The following is a 17,387-nucleotide window of genomic DNA, read 5'->3' as shown; positions in this document are numbered from 1 at the left end:
TTTATTCTTCTGTCATCAATAGATGTGGTGCACCTTTTTCGGCCTTTGTTTTTTATTGAATTTGTCTCCTGATATCGTAAACAAAACTTTCGGACTCCAGATGTAGTCACTGAACCACCCACCTGTCTTGCAATTTCAGCATAGGAAAGACCACTTTCTCGTAACACAATAATATTACATCTCTTTCTAGGTGTCTAATCTACTCTTTTGTTTGATGTCATTGCTTCTTGACTAAATATTAAAAAATTTTTACAAAAATTCCTACTTGTAATTGCAGTGTATAAGAAACAGGTCCTCCTTCTACAGAACAAAGCAAAATAATGAATTGTTTCAAGTGTAAACATGATGTTAGTTTCTACAGGCAGTTACTAACATTTGATGGTTCTCAGAACAAGAACAGTGATTGGCCAGGAAAACTAGACATTACAAACCACTTCATAACTGTGTTTTTTATTTATATTAAAGTACATATAACTTTTCTTGTATTGAAAATAATTAAATTTTGTGTTTTATATTGAATTCAGTTATAAATTCTCTTTAAAATTATATTATACAAGTTTGCATTTTGCGAAACGTAACATTTTCTATAAGCATACAAAGTTTAAAAACATAAAAATTTTCAAAAGTGTCCACAATTTTGGCTACCACTGTATATACAGACACATCTACCTATATGTATTGAAAAGTCTTTATACTGTTCATTAAAGATTATATATCACTACCCATCCAGACCATGACTGAAAAGTGATCATAAAGTGATAAACAAAGCCAATGCACATGAAATAAAAATTATGTACTAAAGTGAATAAATTAACAGTTAATTTCCCAATGGGGCATGTATGTCTCTAAAACAATGCGTAGCTTGAAGAACATGGAAGGAATAACTTGATTACTTTCGTTTTCCTAGTATGTTCTGGTTTACTATGCCAAGTTTAGATATGCATGAATAAAAATAATTGATATAATATGAAATATATTGCTTTTATGGTATTACTTTTAATTTTACTATGGCCTCTGGAAACGGTGAAGTACAGTTTTAATTTATAACAGAGAAAATAAATATTTTAGATGTAAAATGGGCAGTGTGTATGTCAGAAGCAGTAGTTTTTCAGTATCATAGTGTGCCAGGCCTATGCAAAAATTGTATGGGGCTGTATGTATACTTTGAAAAGTCATTAAATGATGAGAGTTCTATCATAATTTGGTACTCTTTTTGTTATCAGGAATGGATTCAGAAAGGTATATATGTATGTATGTATGTGTGCATGCATGTATGTACATATGAATATGTGTTCATGCATGTATGCATGTATGTTTGTATGCACATATATGCGTTTATATACGTGCATACATACATACATTTCTGAATTTGGTTCCTATAACAGAAGTGTTCCCGTAATTTTTATATGATACTTACACAAGTTGTTTATGGCTTTTCAAATCTTGTGTCCTCTTGGCTTTGCAAAATACTTTCTTTACCTGTCAATGCATACTGCAAAGAAATATTTTTTTGACCTAATAGACAATTTAACAGCATATGCATTATACAATCTGTAAACTTCTGATTCCCATAAATACTGTTTTGAAAATCCAAACAAGTTCAGTGACACCAAAAATGAATTGTAGCTTTGATGTTTCAGTATCTCACATTTTAAAGTGCATGATGTATATGCTGTATGCTTATACCCACCTGAATGAATATAGACATTCTTATGAAATTACGGTATTTCTATCGAGGAAAGTTCTGGGCATTCTTATTCTACCATGAGATTAGTTAGTTCATTTGTGTATAATAATGCACCATGGATTTAGTATTAATTTAATTATTACAACAGTAAGGCTTTATTTGAAAGAATACCAATATGGAGCATTTGACATTCCAAGACATGGCCAGTGTGACTTTCCCATTGGAAGCCTTATGTCTTCAATTAGTTTTTCTCCAGGGATGATAGGGATAATATTCTCCAATGTTAAGGATAATATTCTCCATTTCTGACTCACCGGCACTCCACTTTTTCTGACTCGCTGGCACAATCAGGATTTTCCATTTATCATGGTAGGATGTTCCATTTGCTCCTGACAAATTATTTGCTATGCATGCTAGTTATTTTAGACAACTAGTTAGTCTCATATCCCATCTACTTTGTTTTCACTTATTGAATAGTGTCTTGAGTTACGAGCACTGAAGTCAATGACATATTTTTAAGGTAACATATGACAAATAATTAACACTCAAGAGACCTCTGCAAATATTATTTTAATGATTTCAAATTCCTTAATGAAACATGGTAACAGATGACTTATGGAACCATGAATTCAGCTTGGAGGAAAACATGGCAAGACTGGATTACAGGCGACTTGGGACACTTGGGATTTTTTTCTTTTTTGTTATCTAATATTGTGCCTCTAAATAGAACTATGGGCTAAGTAGTTAACAATGAAGATGCGAAAATGCTAGAATCCATAAAAATGAATTCAGTAAGAAAGAAATATAATAACTTCAGAACCAGTGACAATAAGTAACAGTAGTAGGAATGCCTTGAGAAAAAGAACAGGAAGAAGGAAAAAAAAAAAAAAAGTAGCCTAGTTTTCTGATTTGTGAAATGCAAAAATAAGGTAAGATGCAAGATTTTTATGTAATGATATCATCCCAATAGTAGGCAGCTACAGCTTGAGGATTTTCACTGACAATACTGTCTCACTTTAGAAACTTTTAAACATAAATCACATTGGGAAAATATTGAGTTAAATGAAACAGTTATTCTCAAGCAAAGTTGAGTTGTGCTTAGGCACAAAATAAAGATAAAAGTGGATGTTCCTAAAGATAGTTATCTTATTTTTCAATGGAAGAGAATTTTGCATCCCTACAGTTACATCCTGTTCATAATTTTTTACTTGTGCTGTCCACTCTTTGTAAAAGTACAGTAAAATTACATTAAATTTCTGTCTATTTTATTTATTTATTTATTTTTACTTCTGTTTTGTTTACTTATTTATTTCATATTTATTCATCTCCATTGGTTTTTGGGTTATAAATTTTTACACTAAGTGCTGTTGTAAAATTTAAATAAGCAGTCATCCGGTGACAAATGGGCTTCAGGAATAAATTAAATTTGTGAACTGAGATTTCACTGTATTAAATGTATTTCACTTATTTAATAAATATTATTATGACATATTGATGAATATTTTATTATTTTTCAGTGACAGCATTTGTTATATTTATGTAAAAGTGTATAATTATACATGCAATATATATTTTGCTTCTGTATTGACTCTTTCTGCCTATTTGTGTAACTTATGCTTCTATTTGCTATACTTAAATGTTGTTTCTTTTTTTCTTTTTTCTTTTTTTTTTTTTAATTAAAGCTAACAATTCAGTTACATTAATTAATTTATGAATGATATATTCTTTTATTTTTCATATACTTTTTATTTCCATTCTAATTCTTTTTTTCACTTGAATTTGTAGGGATCAGGCAGATGGTTTTTGCTATGTAAATGACATTGTCTTGGGAATTTTGCAGTTACTGCAGAAATTCAAACGGGTTCTTTATATAGACTTGGATCTTCATCATGGAGATGGTATTTAAATTTTGTTATAAACTCACATATTTTACTCATGAATATTGATCTGAATTACTGTATTATAATTTGAATGAATATGTCAATATTCTCAGTACTGTAAACCATATAACTTTACGGCTATGAAAATACTGTTGTTCTTGGTGAACTCTGCAAAAAGGCAATTTGGAGGAGAAAATGGAAAGAATTACTACATATATCTTGGAACTTACTACATATATCTTGGACATCTTGGAAAGATTTCCCTATAACTGTATAATTTTAAAGTTTTAAAAAATGAAAGTTATGTGCTCATTCTGTATGTCTGTAATAATGTCAAGTGTACATGCATAGCAGAGGCTACTGCAGGCTGCAACCTTTTGCTGAATGTCATGTGTAACTAATACCATTAGCAAAACAAAAGAAATGCAATGTAAAAAAATCATAAAATTTTGATATAAATGATTTTTTAAAATAACAAAATCTTATAGATATCATTTTTAAATAACAAATTCTTGTAGACAACTTAGGAAGGACTTATAGACACAGCTTAGGATATTAAATATATAATTATATTTTTGAATTTATGTTAAAAATCTTGAATTGTTGATAAGAATTTTTAAGTGAATGAAATAATTTTGAAAAATTAGTATACAATATGATAACAAAAGTGTGTTTGAGTATTACTGTAGAAAATATTAAATGGTTTGATATAGAACAGTGTAATAATGTATAAAAATATGAGTAATTCAAGAAATGGAATAGTTGCCATAAGTAGTATTTAATTGTTTAATAATTTTAAAATTTACGAATGATACCGTAATTTCCAGAAGAAAGGCCACATTAGTGTAAACGCCGCACTTGAGAAAAATGGTGGAAAAAAAATTAAAATTATGCAGAAACGCTGCACTAGATTAAATTGCGCGTGACATTGTCATGGCCCGTATAGATGCAAAATCTCAACCTAAGTCCTGATATATTACATACCAGTTAAGAAAAATGCAGGAAATGAAACCATAACTCAAAAAAAATTAAAGGTAAGAAATGTGGAAAATATATTTACCTTCGTGCATATACTTATATTTACCCACTAAAGAAGTCCATATTTGTAATACTCAGACTATATTATAAAAAATGTTGCAACAACGAAATATTAAATTTGCGTGACAAAAGGAAATTTTAAATTTTACTTACAAAAGGAATTACAGCAAACTATGCGTCATATGAAGCTATCAAAATCTGATTCTTCACTTTCTGAATTAAAAAGATTTAGTAAATCCTGATCTAAGTCCAAGTCTTCCAGATCATCACATTCATCCTCTTGGTTTACAGTCTCTTTATCTAAGGATATAATTTCAGCTTCTTTGAACCCTGCTATGATTGACGATGTTTTTAACGATTCTCACGCACTTCCTACCCACTTTGCAACTTCTCTATAAGATACTCTACGCATTTTACCGCTTTTGGTATACGTATGCAATCCTTCACTCATCCAACACTCCTACCGCTTTCGGACTTCAGCTTTGAAGGATTTATTACCTGACAAATCTAACGGTTGTAAGATTTTTGTCAAACCACCAGGAATTATTGCTTTGGTCGTAAACAATTTTTGACATCTGGTTTTCACTGACTCAAGTAAATGAGCACACATTGAATCCATTATCAATAATCCTTTTGGTTGGAAAAAAGATCCCATACGACACTGCCAAACTTTTTGTAGCCACTCATGCGTGATTGTTTCGCACATCCAGCCGTTTTCGTTTGCACAAATAATTACGTCATTAGGAAAATCTCCCTTCGAAATAGTCTTTCGTTTAAAAATGATCATCGGCCTTAGCTTGTTACCGTTTGTGGCACAAGCTAACACACATGTAAATGATGTTCTTTCATGCCCCGTCATAAGCACCAATACAGTTTTTGCACCAGTTTCATCAACAGTTCTGTTTGCAGGAGAGTCGAAAGCTAACGGCGTTTTATCCATATTTATTATCTGTGACCAAAGAAAGTTTTTTTTTTTTTTTTTCCAATAATATCTGTCACATATTTTAGAAACGATGCCTTTTTATCCTGCCAGTCCATTGGTAATTGTTGCCCGACGTTCTAGTACGCACAGAAATATTTTTTCTTTTCATAAATCTGCTACACTTCCTTTGAAATCATTTATGTTAATTTGTTTTGCTCTAAATTTTGCTTGTAAGTGAATTTTTACAGTCGAAATTGCCATTCCCTTTCCTCATTGCTCCTTTATCCAGTTTGCAAGGTCGTCCTCTAGATTCGGCCACCTTACAGTACCACTTCTTTTGGCTCGTTTCTGTTGTGGCATATTTTTAAGTTCTTTTTCAGTTTTCCAACGTCAAATACATCTCTTGTCCACTTCAAACTCTCAAGCTGCTGCTCGATTTCCAATTTGTTCAGCACGTGAAATTATATTAAGCTTAAAACCAGCAGTATAGCTTCTGTACCGTTTAGGTGACATTTTCAAAAATTTTCCGCTCCTTTCTTACTTTATCCAACATGTACCCAAACTGATGGGATCTATATCTGGCAGAATGCCAAGAAACATCGATTCATGCCGAAGGGAAAATACATCAGAGTTCTTTATTGGGAGGCAGGTGGAGTCGTGAGGTAGGTGGAGTCCTGTCGGCCTTTGAAAAAAATTGCAGAAAAGGCAGGGGTGGGGAGAGGATGGGTCCTGGAAGATTCATCGACTGGTAGAGGAGAGAGGCTATTCAAACTGATGAGAATGTTGATTTGAAAGGGGGAAGAATGCTATTGTTCTGAGATCTTGTTTAGGGTGAATAAGGCATGTAGGTAGGATTTGTTCGCAAAAAGCAACTGAGTAGTCTTTTGTGTGGAAACAGCATCAGTCTATGCATAATGACATGGCCATCCAAACTATGTTACAATGACCATCATAGGAAATGTTTTATTTTTAGTGCATCTGAACACCGCATGGGTAGAAATGCCGCACCCGCTGAAAATTTAAGTTTTAAACATGTAAACACCGCGGCGTTTCTTCCAGAAATTACGGTATATATTTTTTTATATAATAGAGTGTGGTTAAAATTTTTTTAATGAAATGTTATACTGCAGTTCAAAAAGGCCAGATGCCTTTAAACAAGGAACGGAGGCCTTTAATAGTACCTGTGTGAGCAGCCCTTAACCACTGATGATATATGTCAGTCAGTTTTAAGTGGATTTGCCTAACAGATGGAAATGTTTGTATTAGAAAAAGCTTTGAGGTCTTCTAGTTTTGTGTAAAATAAGAAAAATTAGAAATGTAACAATAACAGTAAAAACTATAATTTTAATAATACTATTATAAAATTTATGATGTTAAAATATAAGTAATAATAATAATGAAAATTGATTGTTTTGAACCTTTTGAATTTTGTTGTGATTATTCAAAATAAGTAATTCATGTGCAAAATGTTTCTGTAGTAGTGATATTGTGTACAAAGCTTTGCTAAACCTTCCCTGAAAAAATCTGATGATGTGAACTCTAAAACACAAAGACTTTTGGACTGAATAAGTAATTCATGTATTGGATTCATGAATTGTAATAGGACTGTAAAATATTATCAAAGTTTATATTTTCCAATTATGTAAATAATTATTTTGGTCAAAATTTCAGGGTTTGTATTTTTCAAATTATTTCTTTTTATGTGCTAATACTTGAGCATTTTCTCTCTAAAAAAGCTTTTCTCTGACCAAGCCAATTTTCATCTTGAAAGGGGGGATATGTGAAATATAAAATATCTATCTTTCAAATAATAAATTAATAACAGCCTTTTAACTCATGCATTTGTTCTAAAAATAAAAGAGCAATATTTTTTCTAAGGCCCTGTGATTCTGAAAAAGATCCCTCATCTAATCTCTGTTGCTCACTTATCCATGAAATCTGAACATTAATCTGTCATGTGATCTGAAATGGTACAAAGCTGCTAGCTACATAGAGTTTATTTTTCCAATTTTGTCCATTGTTTAAAATGATGTAAGCTGGGGTTTGCATAACACACCCACAGTGATGATATGCATTATCAAGGAATAAAATTATGTGTGGGAATAAAGAATATCATTCAGTGTAAAACTTTAATTAAATTGTAAAATCAATTAATCTTTAAAAAATAATTAAATTTTAAAATCTGTAAAAAATAGTGTCAAAAAGGTGCCCAAAAAGTGGTTAAAAAGTTTTTAATAATTGTTTTGTAGATATGAGTAGAAAAATCCATAAAATTGAATTTTAGATTTTAAATATTGTTATTTAAAATTACAGAAAATAATAAAAAAAAAAAAAAAAAAAAAAGGGAGTAAAGGAACTATATTAGAAAAATTGTAACATAGTCTTCACGTTATGCATGATAACTTTGAAAACATATAAGGCCCTTGTTTAGTAAAAGAATAATTAGTAACTACACCTTGTACAACTTAATTAGTACAGAATAGTAAACAAGGGCTATTTTTAAAGCTATTTTTTAAAGATTAATTAATTTTAAAATTTTATTAATCTTTAAATTAAATTATTCTTAAGTTTTGCACTGAATGATATTCTTTATTCCCATATTTGTTTTAAAAGAGTCAAGATTTACTTAAATTTCACTCAATTAATAAAGTAATCTTTTTCTTTGTCTTAAAAAAATATTGGTATATTTTAAAGTATCTTTTGTAGTTCCAAACTTTAGCCTTTAGAGCGATTACTTTCTCGCTAAGGTTTTTTTTAGTTTCACCAATGAAGCTAAAATAGCAGATCTGTACTTCACTACTCTAACAAATCTCCTAGTTTCAATAGGTGTCTAATGAGAGTGCTCGAAGTTTTTTTAATTACTTCTTGTGAGTTTTAATTAGGTCTTTTCAACTTATGTTTTATAAATTCACTTTATTATTTTTAATTCTTTGGATTATGTGTTGTATGTTTGGAGGTAAAAATTTTGATTTAAAAGTTTTTACTGAAGTGTTCTGTTATTTCACTTGCATTTTGAAGTAAAATGAAATTCTTTTTATTTGAGGGTACAAGATTATAATTAGAATTTACTTTGTTTTTTCCTTGCTTTGGAAAGGGACAGAATTTTCAGGTGAAGTATTATAATTAAAATGCATTGAAATGGTTCACCGGCTAATTTTGGATACAGAAAAGCGAGGATTTTTGTGGAAGAGGTATATCAATGTTCCAACCCCTGAAGAAGTAGCATTGAAGTTGATTATATTCCTCTTCTGTTATGTTCATTTTTCTTTAAATTTCATTAATTCATTAATTTTTTGAAATGGGATTTTGCTTGTTTGAAAAGTTTTTGTTTTAACTGCTTTAAATTCTTTGCTGCATTTATAGGATAATTTGAAATTTATTAATTAGGAATTTCAATTTTTGGTCTTTGTGAAATATTAGTTCTAAATTTCTTTGTCTTTAATGATAAATTTTTCAGCAGCTTGATGCACAAAAATACTAGACATTTTTATATTTTGTTAAAAAAATTGTTTTATAATTATATATGTGTAAAATATAAAAAATACGATGTCTTTGCTTTCTTTGCGAACAGGCAACCTCTAATTAACTTTCCGCAATTTCAGTATCTTCTCCCTAGACCAGTACTTTTGAGAACATTCTGGCATGTTATGTAATCACTGCTATAAATGCAGAGTTCGCACCATTTTTAGGCAGACTGCTTTTTTCCTCCTGCCGCTATCAGACCTTTGCTGCCACTCTTCCTGTCTGTCCTCCTTTGTTTGAATAATATGACACAGTAAATTTAAAGTTAATCCTGTTTAGTTTAAATTACTATCGCACATATAATCTTGGAGAATCTAAAAGAATAATGATTTGTCATTTGCATTGAATAAAGATGTGAAATTAAAACAGCTAATTTCTTCTGTGTCATGATTCTGCTGTAAGCCACTCAGTCACAACAATGTTTGGATTTTGATGCTAAGCTTCATTCATCCTGCCGACTTTCTGTGATATTTTGGCAGTCGGGCACATGAAGAAATTAGCTGTTTTGATTCCACATCTTTATTCAATGCAAATAGCAAATTATTCTTATAGATTCTTCAAGATTACATATGCGATAGTAATTTAAACTAATTAGGATTAACTTTAAATTTACTGCTTCATACTGTTCAAACAAAGGAAGACAAACAGGAAGAACGGCAGCAAAGGTCTGATAGCTGCAGGAGGAGAAAAGGATTCTGTATAAAAACTGGCACAAACTCTGCATTTGTAGTAGCAATTACATAAAATGCCAGAATGTTCTCAAAAGTACTGGTCTAGGGGAAAGATCCTGAAATTGCAGAAAGTTAATTAGAGGTTGCCTGTTCGTGTAGAGCAAAGCCATTGTATTATATATATATATGTATATATATACATATATGAAAGCCCATATATATATAATTTATTTACTAAAGAAATATTTATTATATTATCTCCTAATATAAATTTTGTAGAAGGATCAAAAAAGAGGGAACCCATATATAGTAAGTTTAATTCCGAAGATTGTATTTTAAAGTAACTTGAATGTAAATTGTGAAAAAAACGTTGTATATAGGCTTAAAAATATCTATCTATCTATATATACTATATATAGGCTTTTTTAATTGATATATATGTATATGTGTGTGTAATAATTTAGAAGCCATTAACCAGTGGTGTAGCTAGGGTGGGGCAAGGGGGGCATCTGTTCCCAGGCGCAGCATCCAAGGGGTGCCAAACTGATGTTGGGAAATTTTAGACTGAAATGTTTTCCATCCTTAGCACACAGAAAAGGGTGCAAAATCTTCAGTTGTCACCGGGTGCTTAAAATCCTCTCTGCCATTAACACAGCAGAGGGCATGATTAGTGACAGCTTGACGCATAGAGATGGTGCAGTAGTGCTAGTTTAATACTTTTTATTCTTAAGAAGCCATTTTTAACTTGAATTACACAGCACAACTGATGCGATCTGTGTGCCCATGTATGATCACATTTGTGCCTTGAGAGAAAGAATGTGATGTGTCTAAGATGAAAATGTGATACAGAATGATTTGGTTTGGTTAGAAATTGGTTAATTCTAAGTTTTGATTTGCAAATTTGAAATTATTATTGGTTACATAAGTGCTTAAGTCATTAGCATGATGTAAGTATAGTGTAAGAAAGATTAAATTTGAAATGACACAGTTTAGAGAAATTTATTGTAAGCAATTTAAAGATTTTATTGTAAGCAATCAATTATTTATTTATTAGAAATTTATTGTAAGCAATCAATTATTAAGATGGAAAGACAAAATAACCCAATTAAAATGAAGAGCTAGGGAACTATAGTAAATTAAAGTTATAAATTTTATTTACTTATTTTTTGCCTTACATGCATAGTATATATGCAAATTTTAATGTTTGAATGGCTTGTAAGAATTTTATCAAATTATCCAGCAATCTCTGTCCTGCAATCAAGTCACAGAAGTGCAGTTCGGTAAATAGTTTTATATGCTGTTGAATTTAGTTTTCTTCAGAAATAAAACCCATGCTGCAGTTGAAAATATGAGTTGATGTTAATGATTATCCTGATTGTTTAAAGATTGTCATATATGCTGAGATGTATTTGAAATTTTCTGTTGACGACATCATTCGGGTACTGACCAAATGTAACAATAGTAGTGTTTTCAGCTATAGTAATCTCATCTGCTATTAATCACACATGAGGTTTAGTGTCTGTACTTCTTAACAAAAATGCAACTCGTATCATATTTCATTTATCATAAATAAGAGTAACATTAAGATTAAAATGATAAATATCATCACTACATATTGTTATTTTGAATTGTCAGCATCAATTACATTTAAATAAAGTTGAATGAAACAATAAATTACGAATTTTGTATTTAATTAGATATTTAGTATAATTATAATTGTTTTATTTCCCTGCGCAATGCAGTACATGACGAGTTTTAAGAGAAAGCTACGGCAAAAAAGTAAAAATACAGGCGAACGCGCATTTAACATTGAATAAAAGTTTTTCATGGTAATTCATATTTAGTTTGAATAAATGTATTGACTGCTATGTTAGCTGTAATTATAATTCTACTCCTTTGCTTTCCAGAAATCTCGAGAAGTAGAAATCACTAATCTCGTGACCAATTTAAAAGCTATAAAAAGCCAAACAGAGAACATTTTATCTCAGTAGTTATTTCCTTAGTTGTTGCTATTATTTGTTGATCAGATTAGCTTTTCCCTGGCTTGTAGGATTTAATAAATACATATTTGTCGTCTATTAAGATTTTTGATTTTGATGGTGTAATTATTTTAAATGAAATTCATGGTAATATTCTTAGAAGTAAATTTTAAAAAAAAATGTGTAGTGATCTACATCAGTTTCATAAACATTTTTTTTTTCATTTATTTTCAGGTGTAGAAGAAGCATTTGCTCATACATCTCGTGTTCTGTGTTTTTCAGTTCACAAACATGAAGTTGGCTTTTATCCAGGTTTGTTATTTTTTAATGTATATATAGAGAGAGTGATGGATAGGCTGTGTGTAGTGAATACGAGCTAGTTTTTCATTAAAAGTACTCCATGGAGGTGTCCCTTCCCTTAGGCAGCTGGCCATTTAGTGCTTTACCATATTCAAAATAACCTAACCGGGTTTTCTATGCAAAAATTCAAAATAACCTAACCGGGTTTTCTATGCAAAAATTCAAAATAACCTAAACGGGTTTTCTAGTTCTTCAGATATTTCATGCCATTTGCTCAAGCAGCATATTATCAGTGCTTGTTATGACTCTATTTTAGGCCCCATAAGTTTATATTTCTTGCATCAAGACATGTTGCAGATAAAAATTTAACCGAACAAAATTCCTGTGGTCAGATTATATGTGGCCCATTAGTTGTACTAATTGCTATGGCCTAGCTTACATAAAGTATTCATGGTAAATTTTGATAAACTTGAATACATCTGCTAAATACGATGTTGTTTTACAAAGACTGATATCAGCTGCACACAGATCTGAGCTTCTTTAGGAATACTAGGAACACAGGCCTTGAACAGATGCTCTTCATCTTCCAAGTTAATGTTTTCATGCTAATATTTAGCAAACTACTTATAAACCATTATGTATGCTACATCTTTATTTATATTAACATTACATTTTCTTCATGTATCTTATGCTATGTTTTTAGTCCTTCATGTTGGAAGCAAATAGCTGATAATGAGCATAACATGTTATAAGTGGGAGGGACTTTATGCATTGTTCTGTAACTTTACAGTTAACTTCCTGTTTTTTTCTTTGACTTCTAACACTAACTAATACAAGAACTTTTTATCCATCCTTTAATATAGTTACTTTATTTACAAGAGATAAGAATATAGTGATAAAATGTTATGAATAAAGTACAAACTTCTTGAACAATACAGTAAAATTGTATTTAAAGATATATATACTATTATTATTCTACAGCATGTGTTATTTGTAATTTTAGGTACAGGTCTTCTTAAAGATATTGGTTATGGGAAAGGGAAATACTATACTATTAATGTTCCTTTGTTTGATGGTATTCAAGATTCACAGTACCTAGAACTAATTATTCCGTAAGTTATTACTTTTTACTATGCTTTTCTTTCTTTCTCCCCTCCTAATTCTTTTTTTCTGTTTTGCCTTTCTTGAATTTATTCATATTATGAGGAAATATTTATATAACATCTCATTAATTTTAAAATCTATTTTGACTTCAAAATATTGAATAACTTGGGAAGTCCTTCAATAAGAAATTGTTATAAAATTATCAGAAACTTAATAGTTATTAAAATAGGGATGCATTTTTAATAGCAATAATTTAGCAAATGACTTTTTTTTTAATCAAAAGCATTTTTATTGCTTGAATATGAATCTCTTATGTTTTTTCCATTCAAAAATAAGGTAGCTCGTGAAACCTTTATATCAATAAGGATTTTATAAAACATAAATATAATATGTGATGATATGTTTTGCGAAATCTCAGATTTTAGCAGTTTTAAGCTTGCATCAGATCACATTTTGGACGTAAAACAACAGTTGTACAACCATATTAAGAAAGTTCATTTCTGTTCACATAATCACAGTTGCTTAATTTTTATTTAAATTATTGAATGTCTGATACTACACAGTGTGAAAATTCATATAATCATATTGTAATATATTATGTTCTAAGCATCCTGTGATATATTACTTTTGCTTAAAAAATCTGCATTTTTCTTCACAATTCTCAGAATTTCTTTCTTGTATGAGGTATTGAAAAAGATGACTTCAGGCTTACTTTCAAATGATTAATCCTGAATGTGCACTTCCAATTACAGTATTTCATAAAATAAGTTTTGTAAGTAAAAAATATATTTAAACCAGTCCAAAAAGGAAAAGCTTCTTACATTTACAAACAAAATTAATGAAGATATTCAATAAAAAATATACTGACATACATAATTTTTCATTGTCTGTTACTAACTAAAATTCAGATTTTTATATCAAATTTAGGAAGTAGCTGCAAAACAAAAATTGTTGATTGGTTGTAATGATAAATTGTTCCAATTTTAATGAAATAGCATTTGTTACTAAATTTATATCTAGCCCCCTGAAAATATTAATTGTATCTCTGCAAATGTGCAGAACATTTTAATTTGTTAAGGTGTAGCATTTAAGTATTAGAATTTTTACCATATACTGTATAAAAAAAACTGGACATCACAAAATTTTCCCACCTCCAGTATTTAAAAATCAAGCTTCCTAGAGAGGAATCCAGGTTTTAATGTGTAAAATATCACTTGATAGGAATGTTGGTACTTTATAAGTGTCAACACACCCTTCCTGAAAAGTCATCAATCGTTGATGACTGTCTTTGATGGCCAAGCTGTGCAAATGACACAAATTTATATATTTTATTATTATATATTTTAAAAAATGCTGGCAAAATAGTAACCAGTTAACAAAATTAAAATTGCAAGAAATGTCCATAACATTTTTTTTTTCATGCTTCTCATGTACATAGCTGTATATTTAGCTTAGAAACACATCAGAGAACTGCAGAAATTTAGCATTATGTATACTTGGTATTGCACATTCTGTCTATCGTTCTTCTCATGTATACAGAGATCTGTTTTTGTTATAAAAAAATATCAGAGAATTCCACAAGCTTGGCACTGATATACAAATTTTGAACAATAAAATTCGATCATTTACAAACTACAGCTTCATGGAATGCAAATTTTTACATTCTCTATTGTCTACACCAAGTTGGACAAAATGCCATATTTCTGAAGAAATGCAATGCTTTCTTTTTCATCAGTTGGCAAACTCCACTGTTCCATTACAGTGCCTTGCAAGAAAAAAAAAGTACTCAAATGCAACAAAAACAATACTAATCAGAAGAATGACTATCAAATTTCACTTTAAAATCAGCTCTTTTCTGTTGTGTACCCTGGGTCAAAGAATGTATAATGTTAAAAAGGAAAACTTCTTCACAACAGGAGTGGCTTCATCCCAGCATAGAGATAAACAGCTGCACATGTGTGAAATATCTGTCGTCAAAGCTCAAAGCTGGCGTCGGAGTTCGAAGGTCACATTTATCAAGAGTTCATGAAACGAATATTGCTTTAAATTTCTTTAAAGGAAAAGAAAATATTTTTTCATGCAAGTAAATTAATTAATGGATTGGTTATTTAGAGAAAAAAAAAAAAGTACGAAAATCTGAGTTTAAATTATTGTGAAAAGTCAATGGAGAAATGTTTGGCCAAAGAAGTTTTCTTCTTTACATGTGTTCCTCAATTTCTTGTGCACATCGCGGAGGGGGAAATTTTCGACGCCAAGTTTCTGTCATCAAATCCCTTGCCTAATTTCCCCCTCCACTTTCTAGTGACAAAATAGCAAACTAGTTTACATTATATCTAAAGAACCTTTCCTTCTTTACATAGACATTCTTTGCCTGGGTTGCCACATAAATATGTTTTGGGGATTTCATAGGCTGCATGTTTTGTTGACATAATGCATTACCTTGTGAATACTTTCATATTTCCAGTATATAATTAATTTTATATTATTATTGATTCTGCAATGGGGTTTATGTCACAAAGTGCTCATTTTAAAATTGAAAATTATTCAAAAAGAAAATAGTGATACGTGACTTGACATAAAAGTTGAGTGAGTACAACTTTGTATATGTATCTCTTGGGGAAAATACATTCATCTGGTTTTAAGAACTGTAGATATATGTGGTTTCAAGGTTTATATATATATAATGTTATAAAGGAGATATGTATGTAAAATAGAGTTATATATCATAAACATTTATTTATCATAAACTTTTATTATGTATCATAAACTTTTATTTATTTATTTTTGTGTGTGTACGATGGTACACTTTTCTTGTTAATTCGTAATAAAATGTATATCCATTTTTACTATATTCAGTTTGCATGTCATGTATATTTTCTCTAATTAGGTTATTATCTAAAACCTGCAAAAAATTCCAACCAGATGTAGTAGTCTGTCAGTGTGGAGCAGATGTTCTTGCTGGTGATCCATTTGCTGCTTTTAATTTAACACTTAAAGCACCTGGAGAATGTCTGAAACTTTTAAAATCATGGAATCTGCCACTGTTAGCTCTTGGTGGAGGTATTGTAGTGACGTAACTTTGAATGCAAAATATCTTTAATCATACTTGTTTTTTAATCATCATATTTATTGTTTATAAAGCGATCATTTTGTGAAAGAGAAATTGACTTGTTGAGAGATTTTTATGTTTTAGAAATCCGTCACCAAGAAGTCAAAGAAATATATTTGACTTACTGTCCATTTGTATAATAGCTATCATCCGAGCAGAGATGTTTTGTAAACATTGTGTGGAGTTATGAATTTTCCGCAATATTTTAAGTAGAGCATTTTTTTGGCTTTATTGTTTGATATTAAACACCATCAAACTGGGTTAATTGCTGTATACCAGGAAAATTAGCATTTCATTAATTGAAATGGCATAGTACAAAAAGCCAGTTATTATTAATCAAGGTTGCCACGCTACCTGGAAAACCGGAAAAGTCAGGGAATTCAGAAATTGACCAAAAAATTCAGGGAAAAGTCCGGGAATTTAAGTGTTTTAGTGAAAATCTGGAAAAGTCAGGGAATTTCATACAACGATCCCGCCAAAAAAGGCGAGTTTTGCACCCGTCGGAAGAGATCACTTTTTTGGCGAATTGTGTATCACGTGAGAGTCATTTGGGCAGCTGGCATAGAGCCAATTTTTGCAGCTCCAATTTGATTGTCTTTTTAGAAAGGCAAGCAAGTTTCCCGCAACTTTTGGTTTCCAGTAATCTCGAGAATTGCATGTGCAGTGCATGAACTAAAGAAAGTACCTGTTCTCGTATAAAACAAAATGGGTTTAATCCTAGTATATGGTACCATGAAGGTTAGAATTAAAAAAATATGTATTATAAAGAAGGAAAACCTCTCTGCAACAGACGTGGCTTGGTTCCATCATAGCGGGAAACAGCTGTGCATGCGCGATATATGTATCTGTCGCCAAAGCTCGAAACCAGTGTTGAAGTTCAAAGGTCACGTTATCAAGAGTTCATAAAATGAATAGCGTTTAAAATGTCTTTAAACTCTAAAGGAAAAGAAAATATTTTTAGGCGCAAGTAGATTAATTCATGGATTAGTTATTTTGAGGGGGGGGAATCTACGAAAATCCGTTTTTAAAATTATTGCGAAAAATCCAAGAAAAAACGTTCTTTGATAAAACGTTTCTTCTTGGATTTTTCGCAATAATTTAAAAACGGATTTTCGTAGTTTTCTTTTTTGTCAAAGAACGTTTCTTCTTAACACGTGTTTCTCAATTTCCTGTAC

The 17,387-nt window shown here is 30.5% G+C and overlaps 1 protein-coding gene across 3 annotated transcripts in view; it reads left to right on the top strand.

Moving 5' to 3' along the window:
- The window catches only part of LOC118182422 (histone deacetylase 8-like), a 183,367-nt gene that overhangs the window by 128,900 nt on the left and 37,080 nt on the right, over positions 1–17,387 (top strand). For all 3 annotated transcript variants that reach the window (XM_085811523.1, XM_085811524.1, XM_085811522.1), the window contains 4 exons: positions 3,473–3,585; positions 11,934–12,011; positions 13,003–13,111; positions 15,991–16,163. In XM_085811523.1, coding sequence (XP_085667649.1) covers positions 3,473–3,585; positions 11,934–12,011; positions 13,003–13,111; positions 15,991–16,163 — 473 coding nt within the window. The remainder of the gene's footprint in view (positions 1–3,472; positions 3,586–11,933; positions 12,012–13,002; positions 13,112–15,990; positions 16,164–17,387) is intronic.

Source organism: Stegodyphus dumicola, chromosome 2 (assembly GCF_044657685.1).
Source record: "Stegodyphus dumicola isolate Sdum_Otavi_A_Nest chromosome 2, ASM4465768v1".
NCBI lineage: Eukaryota > Metazoa > Arthropoda > Arachnida > Araneae > Eresidae > Stegodyphus > Stegodyphus dumicola.
This window is presented reverse-complemented; position numbering and strand designations above follow the sequence as displayed.